Source organism: Rattus norvegicus, chromosome 1 (genome assembly GCF_021556685.1).
Source record: "Rattus norvegicus strain SHRSP/BbbUtx chromosome 1, alternate assembly SHRSP_T2T, whole genome shotgun sequence".
In the NCBI taxonomy this organism is placed as follows: Eukaryota; Metazoa; Chordata; class Mammalia; order Rodentia; family Muridae; genus Rattus; species Rattus norvegicus.
The window spans coordinates 189,466,276-189,478,275 of record NC_141534.1 but is presented as its reverse complement, the minus strand read 5'-3'; the positions used below and the strand labels follow the sequence as shown (position 1 = coordinate 189,478,275).

General features: G+C 45.5%; 1 protein-coding gene across 2 annotated transcripts in view; it reads left to right on the top strand.

Moving 5' to 3' along the window:
* The first annotated feature begins 219 nt into the window (after positions 1-219).
* Cog7 (component of oligomeric golgi complex 7) overlaps positions 220-12,000 on the top strand; it is a 59,766-nt gene continuing 47,985 nt past the window's right edge. Inside the window, exons 1-4 of one of the 2 annotated variants that reach the window (XM_087659579.1) lie at positions 220-809; positions 4,026-4,174; positions 4,406-4,522; positions 10,249-10,417. In XM_087659579.1, coding sequence (XP_087515705.1) covers positions 4,052-4,174; positions 4,406-4,522; positions 10,249-10,417 — 409 coding nt within the window. In that variant the 5' untranslated portion in view covers positions 220-809; positions 4,026-4,051. 2 annotated transcript variants of the gene reach the window in all.

Sequence of the window (12,000 nt, the reverse complement as noted above, 5' to 3'; positions counted from 1 at the left end):
CAGAGTTTGTATTTCTCAGCTGCTCCCTTTTCAGGCGTCAAGTTATTCTAGGTTAGAGAAAACACTAGTTTACTTAGTTTACTGCTCGACAAACATTAGCAGAAAAGGAACTGTCGTACCAATTGGAACTGCGCGAAGTCCGCAACCCCAACAGGAACAGTCACTATGGCAACGTTCACTGACTTCCGGAAGAAGTACGGTGCGCGAGGAGGGACATTCAGATTCGGCGCGAGCGCGCTGACGGGTCGGCAAATTACAGGCGAGGTGGGTTCAGACAGGAGCCCCAAAGGCGGTATCGCTCGGCACCAACTCGGAGGCCGAGCGCCATGGACTTCTCCAAGTTCCTGGCCGATGACTTCGACGTGAAGGACTGGATCAATGCGGCCTTCAGAGCCGGCCCTAAAGACGGGGCGGCGGGGAAGGCGGACGGCCACGCAGCCACCCTGGTGATGAAGCTGCAGTTGTTCATCCAGGAGGTGAACCACGCCGTGGAGGGTGAGCCACGCAGTCGCCCACCTGACTGTCCCGGCACCCGACTACAGTACGGGGCCCAGGGGCCAGGCCTCTTCTTTGGTGGGAAAGCGAGTCCTGCAGTAGTCTGAGTTAGGTCTGGGCTTTGGTGTTCACCTCTGACAATGCCGTAACACTTCCTTTAAAACCTAAAAACCTAAACACCTTAAAAAAAAAAAAAAAGAAAACAAAAAAGAAAGGCAAGCAAGCAAGCTGGGCGTGGTAGCGACCGCCTATTATTTCTGCACTGGAGAGGTGGTGCTGAGGATCAGGAATTCAAAACCAACTTCAGTTTCAAAGTGAGTTCGAGCCCAGCCTAGGTTATAGGAGCGCTCTAGCTCTCATTCTCCCTCTCTTTTTCCTTCCTTCCTTCCTTCTTATTTACAGTCTCACTCTGTCACCTAGGTTCACCTCAAACTCATAGTAATTCTCGTTCTGCCTCAGCTTCCTTAATTCTGGCATTGCAGATATGTGTCCCTCACCCAGCCAACAAACAAACAAACAAACCCGAACAAACCGCTTTGGGGTTTGGATTGACGGCTCAGTGGTTAAAGGACCACTTGTAGAGGACCTGAGTTTAATTCCCAGTACCCACATCAAGTGGCTTACAATTGCCCGTAAGTCAAGTTCCATGGGATTCAGTGGCCTCTTTGGGCATGAACACTCACATGCACACATTGATGCACAGACACACATGGATGTATGTAATTAAAAAAATAAATCTTGAAAGAAGTCCTTTTGGAGGTTGTGGGATAGATAGAATCTCATACTGGCCTTGAATTTGTTGTACGATGGAGGATGACCTTGAACTCTTGATCTTCAAGCCTTTGACTCTGAAGTTCTGGGATTATAGACATGTTCCATTATGCCTGGCATAAAGAACCACTTTTGAGAGTATTAAATAGTTAACTGGTCCTAGTCCATTATAATATATCTTTTTTTTTTGTCCCTCCCTCCCCTATAATATATCTTTGTAAGCTAAGGAAGATGAGCCATCCTGAATGAAGACTTAACTCTGTGTGTGTGTGTGTGTGTGTGTGTGTGTGTGAGAGAGAGAGAGAGAGAGAGAGACAGAGGCACAACCACAGAGACAGAGATACAGAGACACACCCACACACACACAGAAACAGAGAGGCAGACACACATACACAGACAGAGAAACAGGGACACACACACACACACACAGAGATAGAGACAGAGACACAGAGACACAGAGACATACCCACAGAGACAGAGAGACAGAGACACACCCACACACACACAGAAACAGAGAGACAGACACATACACAGACAGAGAAACAGAGGGACACACACAGAGATAGAGACAGAGAGACAGAGACACAGAGACATACCCACAGAGACAGAGAGACAGACACACACACACACAGAAACAGAGAGACAGACACACACAGACAGAGAAACAGAGGGACACAGAGAGAGAGAGAGAGAGAGAGAGAGAGAGAGAGAGAATATGAATATGAATATAGGCATGAGTCAATGCCCTTCCTTGCTGCTTCACTGTGCTGAGGACACAGTCCCACATAGCCTGGGTTGTGGTGCTGCAGCTTGGTTTCCAGGGTCTATTTTCCCTCGGTCTGCATGTGTGTGGGAGCAGTGAAGGCATAGGTTAGTGGTTCTCAGTGGCTCCTTGGACCCACATCCTTGTGTTCAGAGGTGCTAGGGTGCAGCCTTGGACCCTGATCTACACCTACCACAGAAGAGGCTAGCTAATGCTAAAACATGCTCAGGTCTAAGGACACAGGACTAAGTAGAGCCGTGGTGTTCATACCTCCAGTCTGTTGCAGTGGGCTCCAAGTTCAGCAGCCAGAGCCATTTTGTATCCATACATCCTGTCCAGCACCTGGGCTTTGTGTGTGATTCTGTTTTCGTGTTCATCACTATGGCAGCCAGAGCACCCAGGGAGAATGGCATTTACCTTAGGAATTCCCAAAAGTTTACACGTGTATTAAGGGAAAACGTGAGACAGTTGCTTTCGTTGGTAGCTCAGGCATGTCCCCGTACCCTGTCTGTGGTTCCACTTGGAAGAATCTTACCAGACAGTCAGCTTTGGTTAGAGTACTTAGTCTTTCATTTCAAATGCTCTGTGGATAGTTAAAATGTTCATTTGCAGCGTCACTGACAGTCCATAGTCTGTAGAGACTCATAGCAGCAACTTATTTTGGATGAACCCCTGTTAAAGATGTCTGAAACCTAGTTCATTGAAGAGTTAAAGCCATAGTTCAAGGTCACTTGACAAATACACCTTTTTTATACACTGAACCCAGAATGATTTTAAGTAGCAGGGAATGTCTGGTAAAACAGGTGTCAGGTGACCTGGGCCAGAGTCATGCCCCCTGTAGAATGATGAGTGACACTGTGCTCCAGAAGTCAGCCATCAACATCAACCTGACCCAGGACCTACAGGCTACAAAAAAGAATAAAGGACACAGGTATGGTAACCACGGGCATGTGCCCGTAAGCCCAACCCTTGGGAAACTTCTTTTTTTTTTTTTTTTTTTTTTTTTAAGATTTATTTATTTATTTTAGTGTATGAGGACACTGCAGCTATCTTCGTGCACACCAGAAGAGGGCATCAGATCCCATTACAGATGGTTGTGAGCCACCATGTGGTTTCTAGGGATTGAACTCAGGACCTCTGGAAGAGCAGTCAGTGTTCTTACCCACTGAACCATCTCTCCAGCCCAGGAAGCTTTTTATAATTAGGAAAGCTGAGTCTATTCCTGAGAAGTTTGGAATTAGAGGAAGAGTACCCCAGAAAAAGTCCAACAGAATAAAAGTATGAAAAATGAGAGAAGACCGTGGCAAGCAAATGGGAGTTAAAGTCACATAGTGCCACGGGGCACTGCCTCAGAGCTACAGCCCTGGCTCTTGGGTTTTGTTTGTTTTAACATTTATTTTCGTGTGTGTGTGTGTGTGTGTGTGTGTGTGTGTGTGTGTGTGTGTGTGTGTGTGTGCGCGCGCGCGCACGGACACTGAATTCACTGCCCTGAATTCACTCTGTAGACCAGGCTGGCCTTAAATCCGCCGGCCTCTGCCTCTGTGGTCCTGTGACTAAAGGTATGTGTCACCACTGCCCAGCAGTGTTCTTCGTCTTTTTGAGACAAGTCTTTCTATTGTAATACAGGCAGGCATGGAACTCCCTATATAGCCTAAGATAGCATCACTTTTCCCAGTAATCCTCCTGCCTCAGCTTCTTCAGGGATGGGATTGCAGGCACACGATATGGCACATTTTTGTTGGTCTTGGGTCAAGTTGATGTTGGTTGCTTGTTTCTCATGCACACAGTATCACTCATCCTTCTATGTGGGCATGGTCTGGCTAAGGTCACCTTGCTGACCCTGGCTCTGTCACATATTCCCTGCAGTTTCTTAAAGCTGATGATAATGTTATAGAGAAAGTTTCCTTTCTGTTCTCACATGAGTGATGCTCTCCCACTGTTCTAGCTCCAGTTTCCACTGCTTGTACACATTGCCATTCTTGAATTTTTGCTGTAGAAACAAGTCTCCAAGCCCTTCAGAACATGCCCAAAGTGCTCCGTGATGTGGAAGCCCTGAAGCAGGAGGCGTCTTTCCTGAAAGAACAAATGATTCTTGTCAAAGAGGACATTAAAAAATTTGAGCAGGATACTTCACAGTCCATGCAGGTACTTTGGCTTCTGCCCTCGATGTGGGCCTTTCTGTCCTGCAGATGATCTGGCTCATGGGGATTTAGAACTCAGAACTCTCCCAGGAACTCAGGCCGCCTTTGCACCTAACTTATCTTCTCAACCAATCGGTGGGGTGAAGGGTAATAACACTCACAAAACACAGCTTCAGGTCGGCGAGGGCAGAGAAAAGGGATGGTTGCTTGACTGAGCACATGGCCTCTCTTTCAGGTACTGGTAGAGATTGACCAGGTGAAGTCCAGGATGCAGCTTGCTGCAGAATCTCTTCAGGAAGCTGACAAGTGGAGCACGCTGAGTGCTGATATTGAGGAGACCTTCAAAACGCAAGTACGTCCCTTTACAGGGCACACTGTGCCGGGCATTTGCAGAGCAACTTGGGGTAGACAGAAGCATTGGGCTATCTTAGAGGGAGGCCAGCCCTGAGCACATCCGCCCTCTCAAGTTTGCCTCTTTTGCTTGACTGAAGCCCAGGAGACGTGCACAGGCAGAGAAGATGGCTGAGTGCAGCTTTGGGAAATTACTTCACTTCTCAGGGGCTGCCAAAGTGGAAACACTAATAGCTTTGAAACCTGCTTGCAAGCGTGCAGTGAAGTGATGTGGTTTGAAGAACTCTCAGAAAGCAAAACAAACTACAACCCCACTCTCCATGCCCCCGACTTCTCTTCTGTAGACACTTACCCAGGTGTTCCTCCAGATGTCCCTCCACCTTGTCCACAAACAGCACCATGCATGGTCTGAGCGCCAGTTACCCCCTCCTCCCTTCCAGTCTCTCTCTCTCTGAAACTCCGTAGTAACTGTGGCTGGCCCTGAGGTCTTCCAAGTATTGGAGATTTCTTTCTTTTCTTTTTTCTTTTTCTTTTTCTTTTTTTTTTCTGATATTTAAAAGAAATTATTTATTTTATGTGCATGTTTTTGTTTGTTTGTTTGTTTGTTGCCTGCATGTATGTTTGTGCACTGGGTGCTTGCCTAGTCCCTTAGAGGCCGAAAGAGAGCATTGCTGGTGGAGCTGTGTTGTAGATGTATCAGTTGGGACTGGGCTCCACACTGTAGTTTGGCTGGTTATGGTTTTCCATAGCAGTTTCTGTCTGTTGCAGAGAAGCTTCCTTGACGGGGGTGAGGACCTGTGGGCGTTAGAACAGATGTTTAGACTGTAGTTCTGGATCATCTTCCTTTCTGTCTGTAAAACCAGGAACGTGTATAGTCCTGTCAGTATCACTATGAGGACCACCCTTGTGGGAGGGTCCCTGCAGGCTCTACAGCAGGAGGAAAAATAGATCGGGTAAGAATAAAACTCAGGGGGCTGGGGATTTGGCTCAGTGGTAGAGCGCTTACCTAGGAAGCGCAAGACCCTGGGTTCGGTCCCCAGCTCCGAAAAAAGAACCAAAAAAAAAAAAAGAATAAAACTCAGACCAGCCCGGTTTCGGTAACTGGTGCTGGACCAGAACTTCTTGGAGTCTGGCCCAGATCATTTTACATTAGCCATATTTAAACACAGCACAGTTTTGGAAGACGTATTCAGATCACAATGAACTCAGCGCCTTGAGTATAACACAGGTTAAGATGTGTTTACATTGAAGCTCTTTACAAAGGCCGTGTGGCTTCATCTGTCATATGGGATCTTGTTGATTTAGAAATAGTGCTCAAGATAAGGGTGTAGGGAGAATGACTGGGTTAAACATAATACCTGGCCCTAGCATAGCCCAGAAGTCACATGGGTCATTGTAAAGTACAAATGGCATCTCTCACAAGGGTGAGTTTTCTGGCCTAGAATTAAAGCTTCGAGTTTTAGGGGGCTGTCTCTGAAAAACAAACACAGTATCCCCAGCATTCTGGGAGAAATGGCTAGATATTGTCTCCCTTTGGGGAGATCAGCTGTGTGTTTAACTTTCCTGGCTTCTCCAGCACTTGTCTGTGTGCACAACTCCTTTTTGCCTTCTGCATACACTGCTCTGTAGGTACAAATACTGAGAATGTAGTCAGGGATGATTCTGGTTTAGTTAAGTGGTGCTTGTAGGTTCTCTTCCAAGATCCTTGACTTCACCAGCTTTGGGTAGTTGGCTAGGTTACCAGTGCCCGGCATGGCTATCCTCTTAAGTCCCCTTAGTGAGGTGTTGGTTGCCACCAATGTATTCTTACCACTCGTGCCCCCACTTAGGGCTGTCAAGCCGTGCTGGTTGTCGCTGTGGTTCTAGGTGTCATAGCTGGGTAGGACTGTTGTTTGCCTCTTTCCCTGGAGACTTGTAACTTCTGGTACTATGAAAGGTAGTCCTCAGGGAGCGGGCTTTCAGGTCACTCCCAGCTGGCTCCTCTGGGCCCTGTGTCTGAAGTGCATGGTGTCCTCAGCAGCAGGGACTACCTTCCACCACTTGAGGGCAGCTAAGGGCAACAGCAATGGCCTATAATGTTGTCTCTTGGACAACAACCCTGACCAACAACTCGAAGAGGGCTTTTCATGCCTGGTGTTGGGCGTTCGTTAGATGGTGTATAGCTCTGGAGGGAGCATTGTCAGCCCTGACGGAAAGATTTCACTTACTCATCCTTTCTTTACACACACTCATGCATGCACACACACACACACACACACACACACACACACACACACACGCCGACTTCGACTTATTTATATTGTGGGTATTTTTATGTAGTTAATATTTTGATGTCTTTTCAGATATCTTGACTGTTTTTTACCCTTCTCTTTTCTTCTTCTATATTTATCTAACCTATATTTATATTCCCTCCCCCTCTGTAACTAGAGACATGTTCCCGTTTTTTCTGATTTCCCCTTCAGATCACTTGAACTCTGCTATTTCCTTCTCTGTTGTTTCTCCCACCCACTCCTAATGCTCCCTTTTTACTCTCCTGTTTTCTTCAGTGGCTGATAGTGGCCCAAGAGGAGGTAGGGAGTCAGCGAGGGAGGAACATGTCAGGCGCGGTGGTCAGGGGACTCTTGCGGCTCTGACTGAGTACCAATCAGGTTGTTTCCTTATTTACACAGATTTCACAGAACAAAGACCTATGTCATTTTGTCTCTGGACATGTGTTTGATTTTTCATTAAATGTCTGGGGTTGCAACTTAGCATGATTAGAAAGTCCAAATAGATCAGATTTTATTTTTATTGATAGCCCTATAACTCCAATTCAAAGAATCTAAAGAATGTTTCTGCCAAAGCCAACACATTCATTGTATGACAACCTGCTTTTAGGCTGGCACTCCAGACAAACAGAAAATATCTGAACCAGGCTTTTTATAATAGCAAATTTTGTCTTCACACACATCAGAAGAGGGCATTGGATCCCATTATAGATGGTTGTGAACCACCACGTGGTTGTTGGGTTTGAACTCAGAACCTCTGGAAGAGCAGTCAGTGCTCTAACCGCTGAGCCATCTCTCCAGCTTGAATAGCAAACTCTAATAGCTAACTCCTTTACTGTATCTTTTCATCACCTACGGTACAAAGTAGGAAAAGTTATGTTAGTCTCTTACTTATTGGGTTCTGCTCCTCTGGGATGTATCTTATATGACCCCTCCTATCTTTAAACTACATTCAGAGAGCTCTAAGAATATCGTAAAAAGAGGCCTTGAATCTGTTGTCAATTCTTCTGGTCAGTCAGAGTTTGCAAAGTAAACCCAGCACCAATTATACTGTTTGAGTTTGCTTAGGGGCGGATACCCTTGAGTCAAGGCCTCATAACGAAATTTCTCCGGGGCACAAGGATCTCTGGAGCACAAGGATCACTTCCAAGTAGGCCCAGATAAAGATTTTTCCCCAAAAGCAGAAGGGAAGTCACTTTAAGACTTTCCTAAAAAGACTCAGATATAATTTTCTCAGGAAATGACATAAAATGAATCATAAGGCAGAAGATCCCCAAGAATGCAACACGCAGAGACCAAAACCTAACCATGAGAGACGGAATGAGCGATCACAGCGCTCGGCTCAGCTTTGCTAGGACTGTCAGACAGCTGTGCTGCCTTCATGACTTTCACCGTTTGCAGTGGGTGTGGCTGTGCCCATCCAGCACACGTACTCGCGCCTGAGGACCTCGCACTGGGAACTAAGATGCAAGGAGTGTCTTTCTAAGTCCGGGTTACTCCATCAACATCTTCCTAGTTCCATCCATTTACCTGCAAAACTGCTGATTTCAGTTTTCTTTACCGCTGAACAGTAGTGTCCTACAGTGTATATGTACCAGGTTTTCATTATCCATTCATAATTGAAGGGCATTTAGGATGTTTCCATTTTTTGACTGTTGGGAATACAGCAGCTGTGAACATGGCTGTGCGGGTACCTGTGCAATAGGATATGAAGTCTTTTGGCCATTATGCCAAGAAGTGGTGTGAGGGATTGTCTGATTGACTTGGTTCTAGCGCTTTGAATTCTCCAGGCTGATTTCCACGGTGGCTGCAGCATCTGCAGTCCCATCAACTGTGAGTGAGGGCCCCTTTCCCCACATCCTCACATGTGTTGTCCTTTGTCTTGTCGATCTTTGCCGTTCTGACTGGTATGAGATGAAAGCTCACAGTTCTTTTGATTTGCATTTCCCTAATTACTAAACATTTTTGAGCTATTTCTTAGCTATTTGTCCCTGTCTTTTGAGAACTTTCTGTCTCTCTCTTCAGGTCCCAGCAGGTATTTTTTTTTTTTTTGTCTTTTAGACAAGATCTCATGTAGCCCAGGCTGACCTTGAGTTGAGCCTTCTGCCTCTACCTGCTTGCATTGTGGACTTGTACCACCTGACCCCAGAATTCCTCAGATTCTTTTATTTTTAGTTTATTTTGTTCTTGAGACAGGGCCTCAGTATGTAACCCTGGTTGGCCTGTAACTCATTATGTAGACCAGGCTGGCCTCTAACTCACAGAGCTCCGCCTGCCTCTGCCTCCTGAGTTCTGAGTTTAAAGGTGTGCCATCACTGCCTGGCCTCAGATTATTCTTTAGGACAAATTTGTAGAGAAGAAAATACCAATTTAAAGGATGTGATTTCTTGTTTCTGTTAATGTTTGAAATGGAAACCAGGACCTTAGAACACACTAGGAAAGCACGCTATCACTGAGATACATCTCTATCCCTGTAATCTTTTTTAATTTACGTGTGTGTGTGTGTGTGTGTGTGTGTGTGTGTACGTGTGCATGTACACATGTATGATATGTGAGTGAGTGCCCCTGTGCACAGGCCATAGCATCCATATTTGGAGGACTGCAGGCTACTTTCAGAATTCTGTTCTCTTTATTCACTGTAGGTTCCAGAGGTCAAACTCAGGGCGGCAGGCTTGCAGGGCAACTGCCATTACCTGCCCACCTTCACCCCCAACCTGTGAATATTTTTAAGACTCTTGACCCCTTGTTAAGTTGCCTTACTGTAAGACGATATACATTTAAAGCCATTTCATTGTTATTTATATACTATGTGTGTCTGTGTAAGTGGGTGTGTTTGTAGGTGTGGAGGTCAGAAGAATATGTCAGAAATGAGGTGCTGCGCCAAAGGCTATTGTGAGCCTCTCGGTATGGGTGCTGGGATCTAAACTTGGGTCCTCTACTGAACAACAAGCCCTACTAACCATGGAATCACTTCATTAGCCCCAGACATTATATACTATGGTACCAGACAGATTTTTTTTTTGCATCCTTACCAAAAATAGGTACTTTGGTACTTTCCCAACTAGAAGAAAATGGTACTTCCTTGTTTTAATTTTTTTTGTTTTGGTACTAATAATGTTAAACATAATTTTTATGTACCTCTTTTATTCTTATGACTTACTTAACTGAAAACTGTTTTTTTTTAATTAGATTGTGTGTATGTGCACATGTGTATGCACAAGCACTTGGGTCAGTCAGTGTATACTTGTGGTTGCAGGACAGTTGTGAGAGTCAGTTCTTCCTGTCCATCGTGTGGAGTCCTGCAGGGTTGAACTCAGAGCATTGCGCTTGTTGTAAGCACTTTTACTGCTGAACCGTCTGTCTCTCTAGCCCAAGAGTTGCCTTCTGGTGTATTTTCCCTATTTCCTGTTGAGGTATAGAGTCTTTTAAAATAAGCATCTTGTGTTTTGTCTTTTTATAGGACATAGCTGTGATCTCTGCAAAGCTGACTGGTATGCAGAGCAGCTTGATGATGCTTGTGGATACCCCAGACTACTCAGAAAAGTGCGTGCACCTGGAGGCTCTGAAGAACAGACTGGAGGCCCTGGCCAGCCCCCAGATTGTAGCAGCGTTCACCTCTCAGTCCGTGGGTGAGTGTGGCAAGTTTCGACTGTGGGTACCTCTCTGTGTAAATATAAGGCTTGGCTCATGGGTTTTTAGAATAGCGTTGTGCTGATTCAATTATGTAGATTGTAGATAAATGTAACCTCCTGATGCTTCCATGTTTTAACTTTTATACAAAGTTTCCTGACGTCCTGAATAGTTGGAACAGTTACCATGAAGATGGCCTCTAGGTCTCGACATTGTTACTTTCCTCGTGCCACCTCCCTGTGCTTGCCACTAAGCTTCATGCTAACCTTACGCTTGTTTTATCACACATCTGCTGCTCCTTCTCACTGTCTATTACTGTTGTTGTCATTGATTTGGCAGCGCTGCCACTGACTGCAGCCCCGGGTCTTTTGTGTGGGGAGTCCTGGGCTTTGTGCACACGAAGCATTCACCTTACTTCTGAACTGCACTTCCAGAACTTCTCCCCCCTCCCCCTGGAACATTTCCAAAGTAAATTGCAGACATCAGCATACCTCAGTCCTACATACTTCATCCACAAAAATATCAGCCAATCAAAGAGTGGCAAAAAAGCTGTCCTTTTTCCACTCTTGAGTCAGCCCCCACTTTGTGGCTGTGGCTAGGCTGGAACGTGTTATGTAGACCAGGCTGGTCTCTAGCTAAAGTGATTCAGCCGCCTCAGCTTCCAAGTGCTGAGACGAAATGCATGTGGAACCATGCAGTGCTTACTGGGCTTCACAGCTGCGTGGGGCCTGCGCTCACTGCTGCTGCGTGTGTGTTATGTGAGGCCTTCTCTTCTGAGTTCCGTGTTCTCTTGACCTCATCCTGTCGAAGCCCTCAGCAGCCATTTCATCGGCAGACTTGAAGGCCTGGCATCAGCCTGCATTTCTCTATCTTTGAAGCCATCCACAGTCGATGGTGATATTTTGCATTTTCTCTCTTGTTCTGCAAACATTTCCTCTTAGCTTCCTAGATGCAGCATTAATTCTGTTACTAATCCTGGCGTGTTTCTATGATGCACTGAGGCTGGTTTAAGAGCTCTGTTTCTTCAGTTTGCTTTAGGTAAACTGACATCAGCCTTTAGCATTTTTTCTTTGGAAGTTATATTAATATGCTACACAATTATAAACATGAATGGGCAGACATCTGCACATATGAGCCCTTGTCACATGTATAAGTATAAAATTTCAGTGTATTCAGTTTGACCATATAATTTTTATTCTTATTAAATAAGGACATCATTGAGAGTAAAATAAAACCTTTTCCTAGCTTTTAAAAAGAATTTGTGAGCTGAACAGTGGTGGTGCACACCTTTAATCCCAGCACTTGGGAGGCAGAGGCAGTGTGATATCTGTGGGTTGGAGGCCAGCCTGATCTACATAGTGAGTTCAGGACATCCAGGACACAGGAAATCTTGTCTTGAAAAACCAGAGAGAGGGGGGCGGGGGAGGTGTGTACTTAGAGTGTATAACATGCTGGTTTGATACACACTATAATTACTATGATCAAGGGATCATACCCAGCACACACAGTTGTCCCTTTTGTTTTTTGTGGTAAGAACACTAATGATCTACTCTGAGCAAATCTCAAGTCTCTAATACATTAT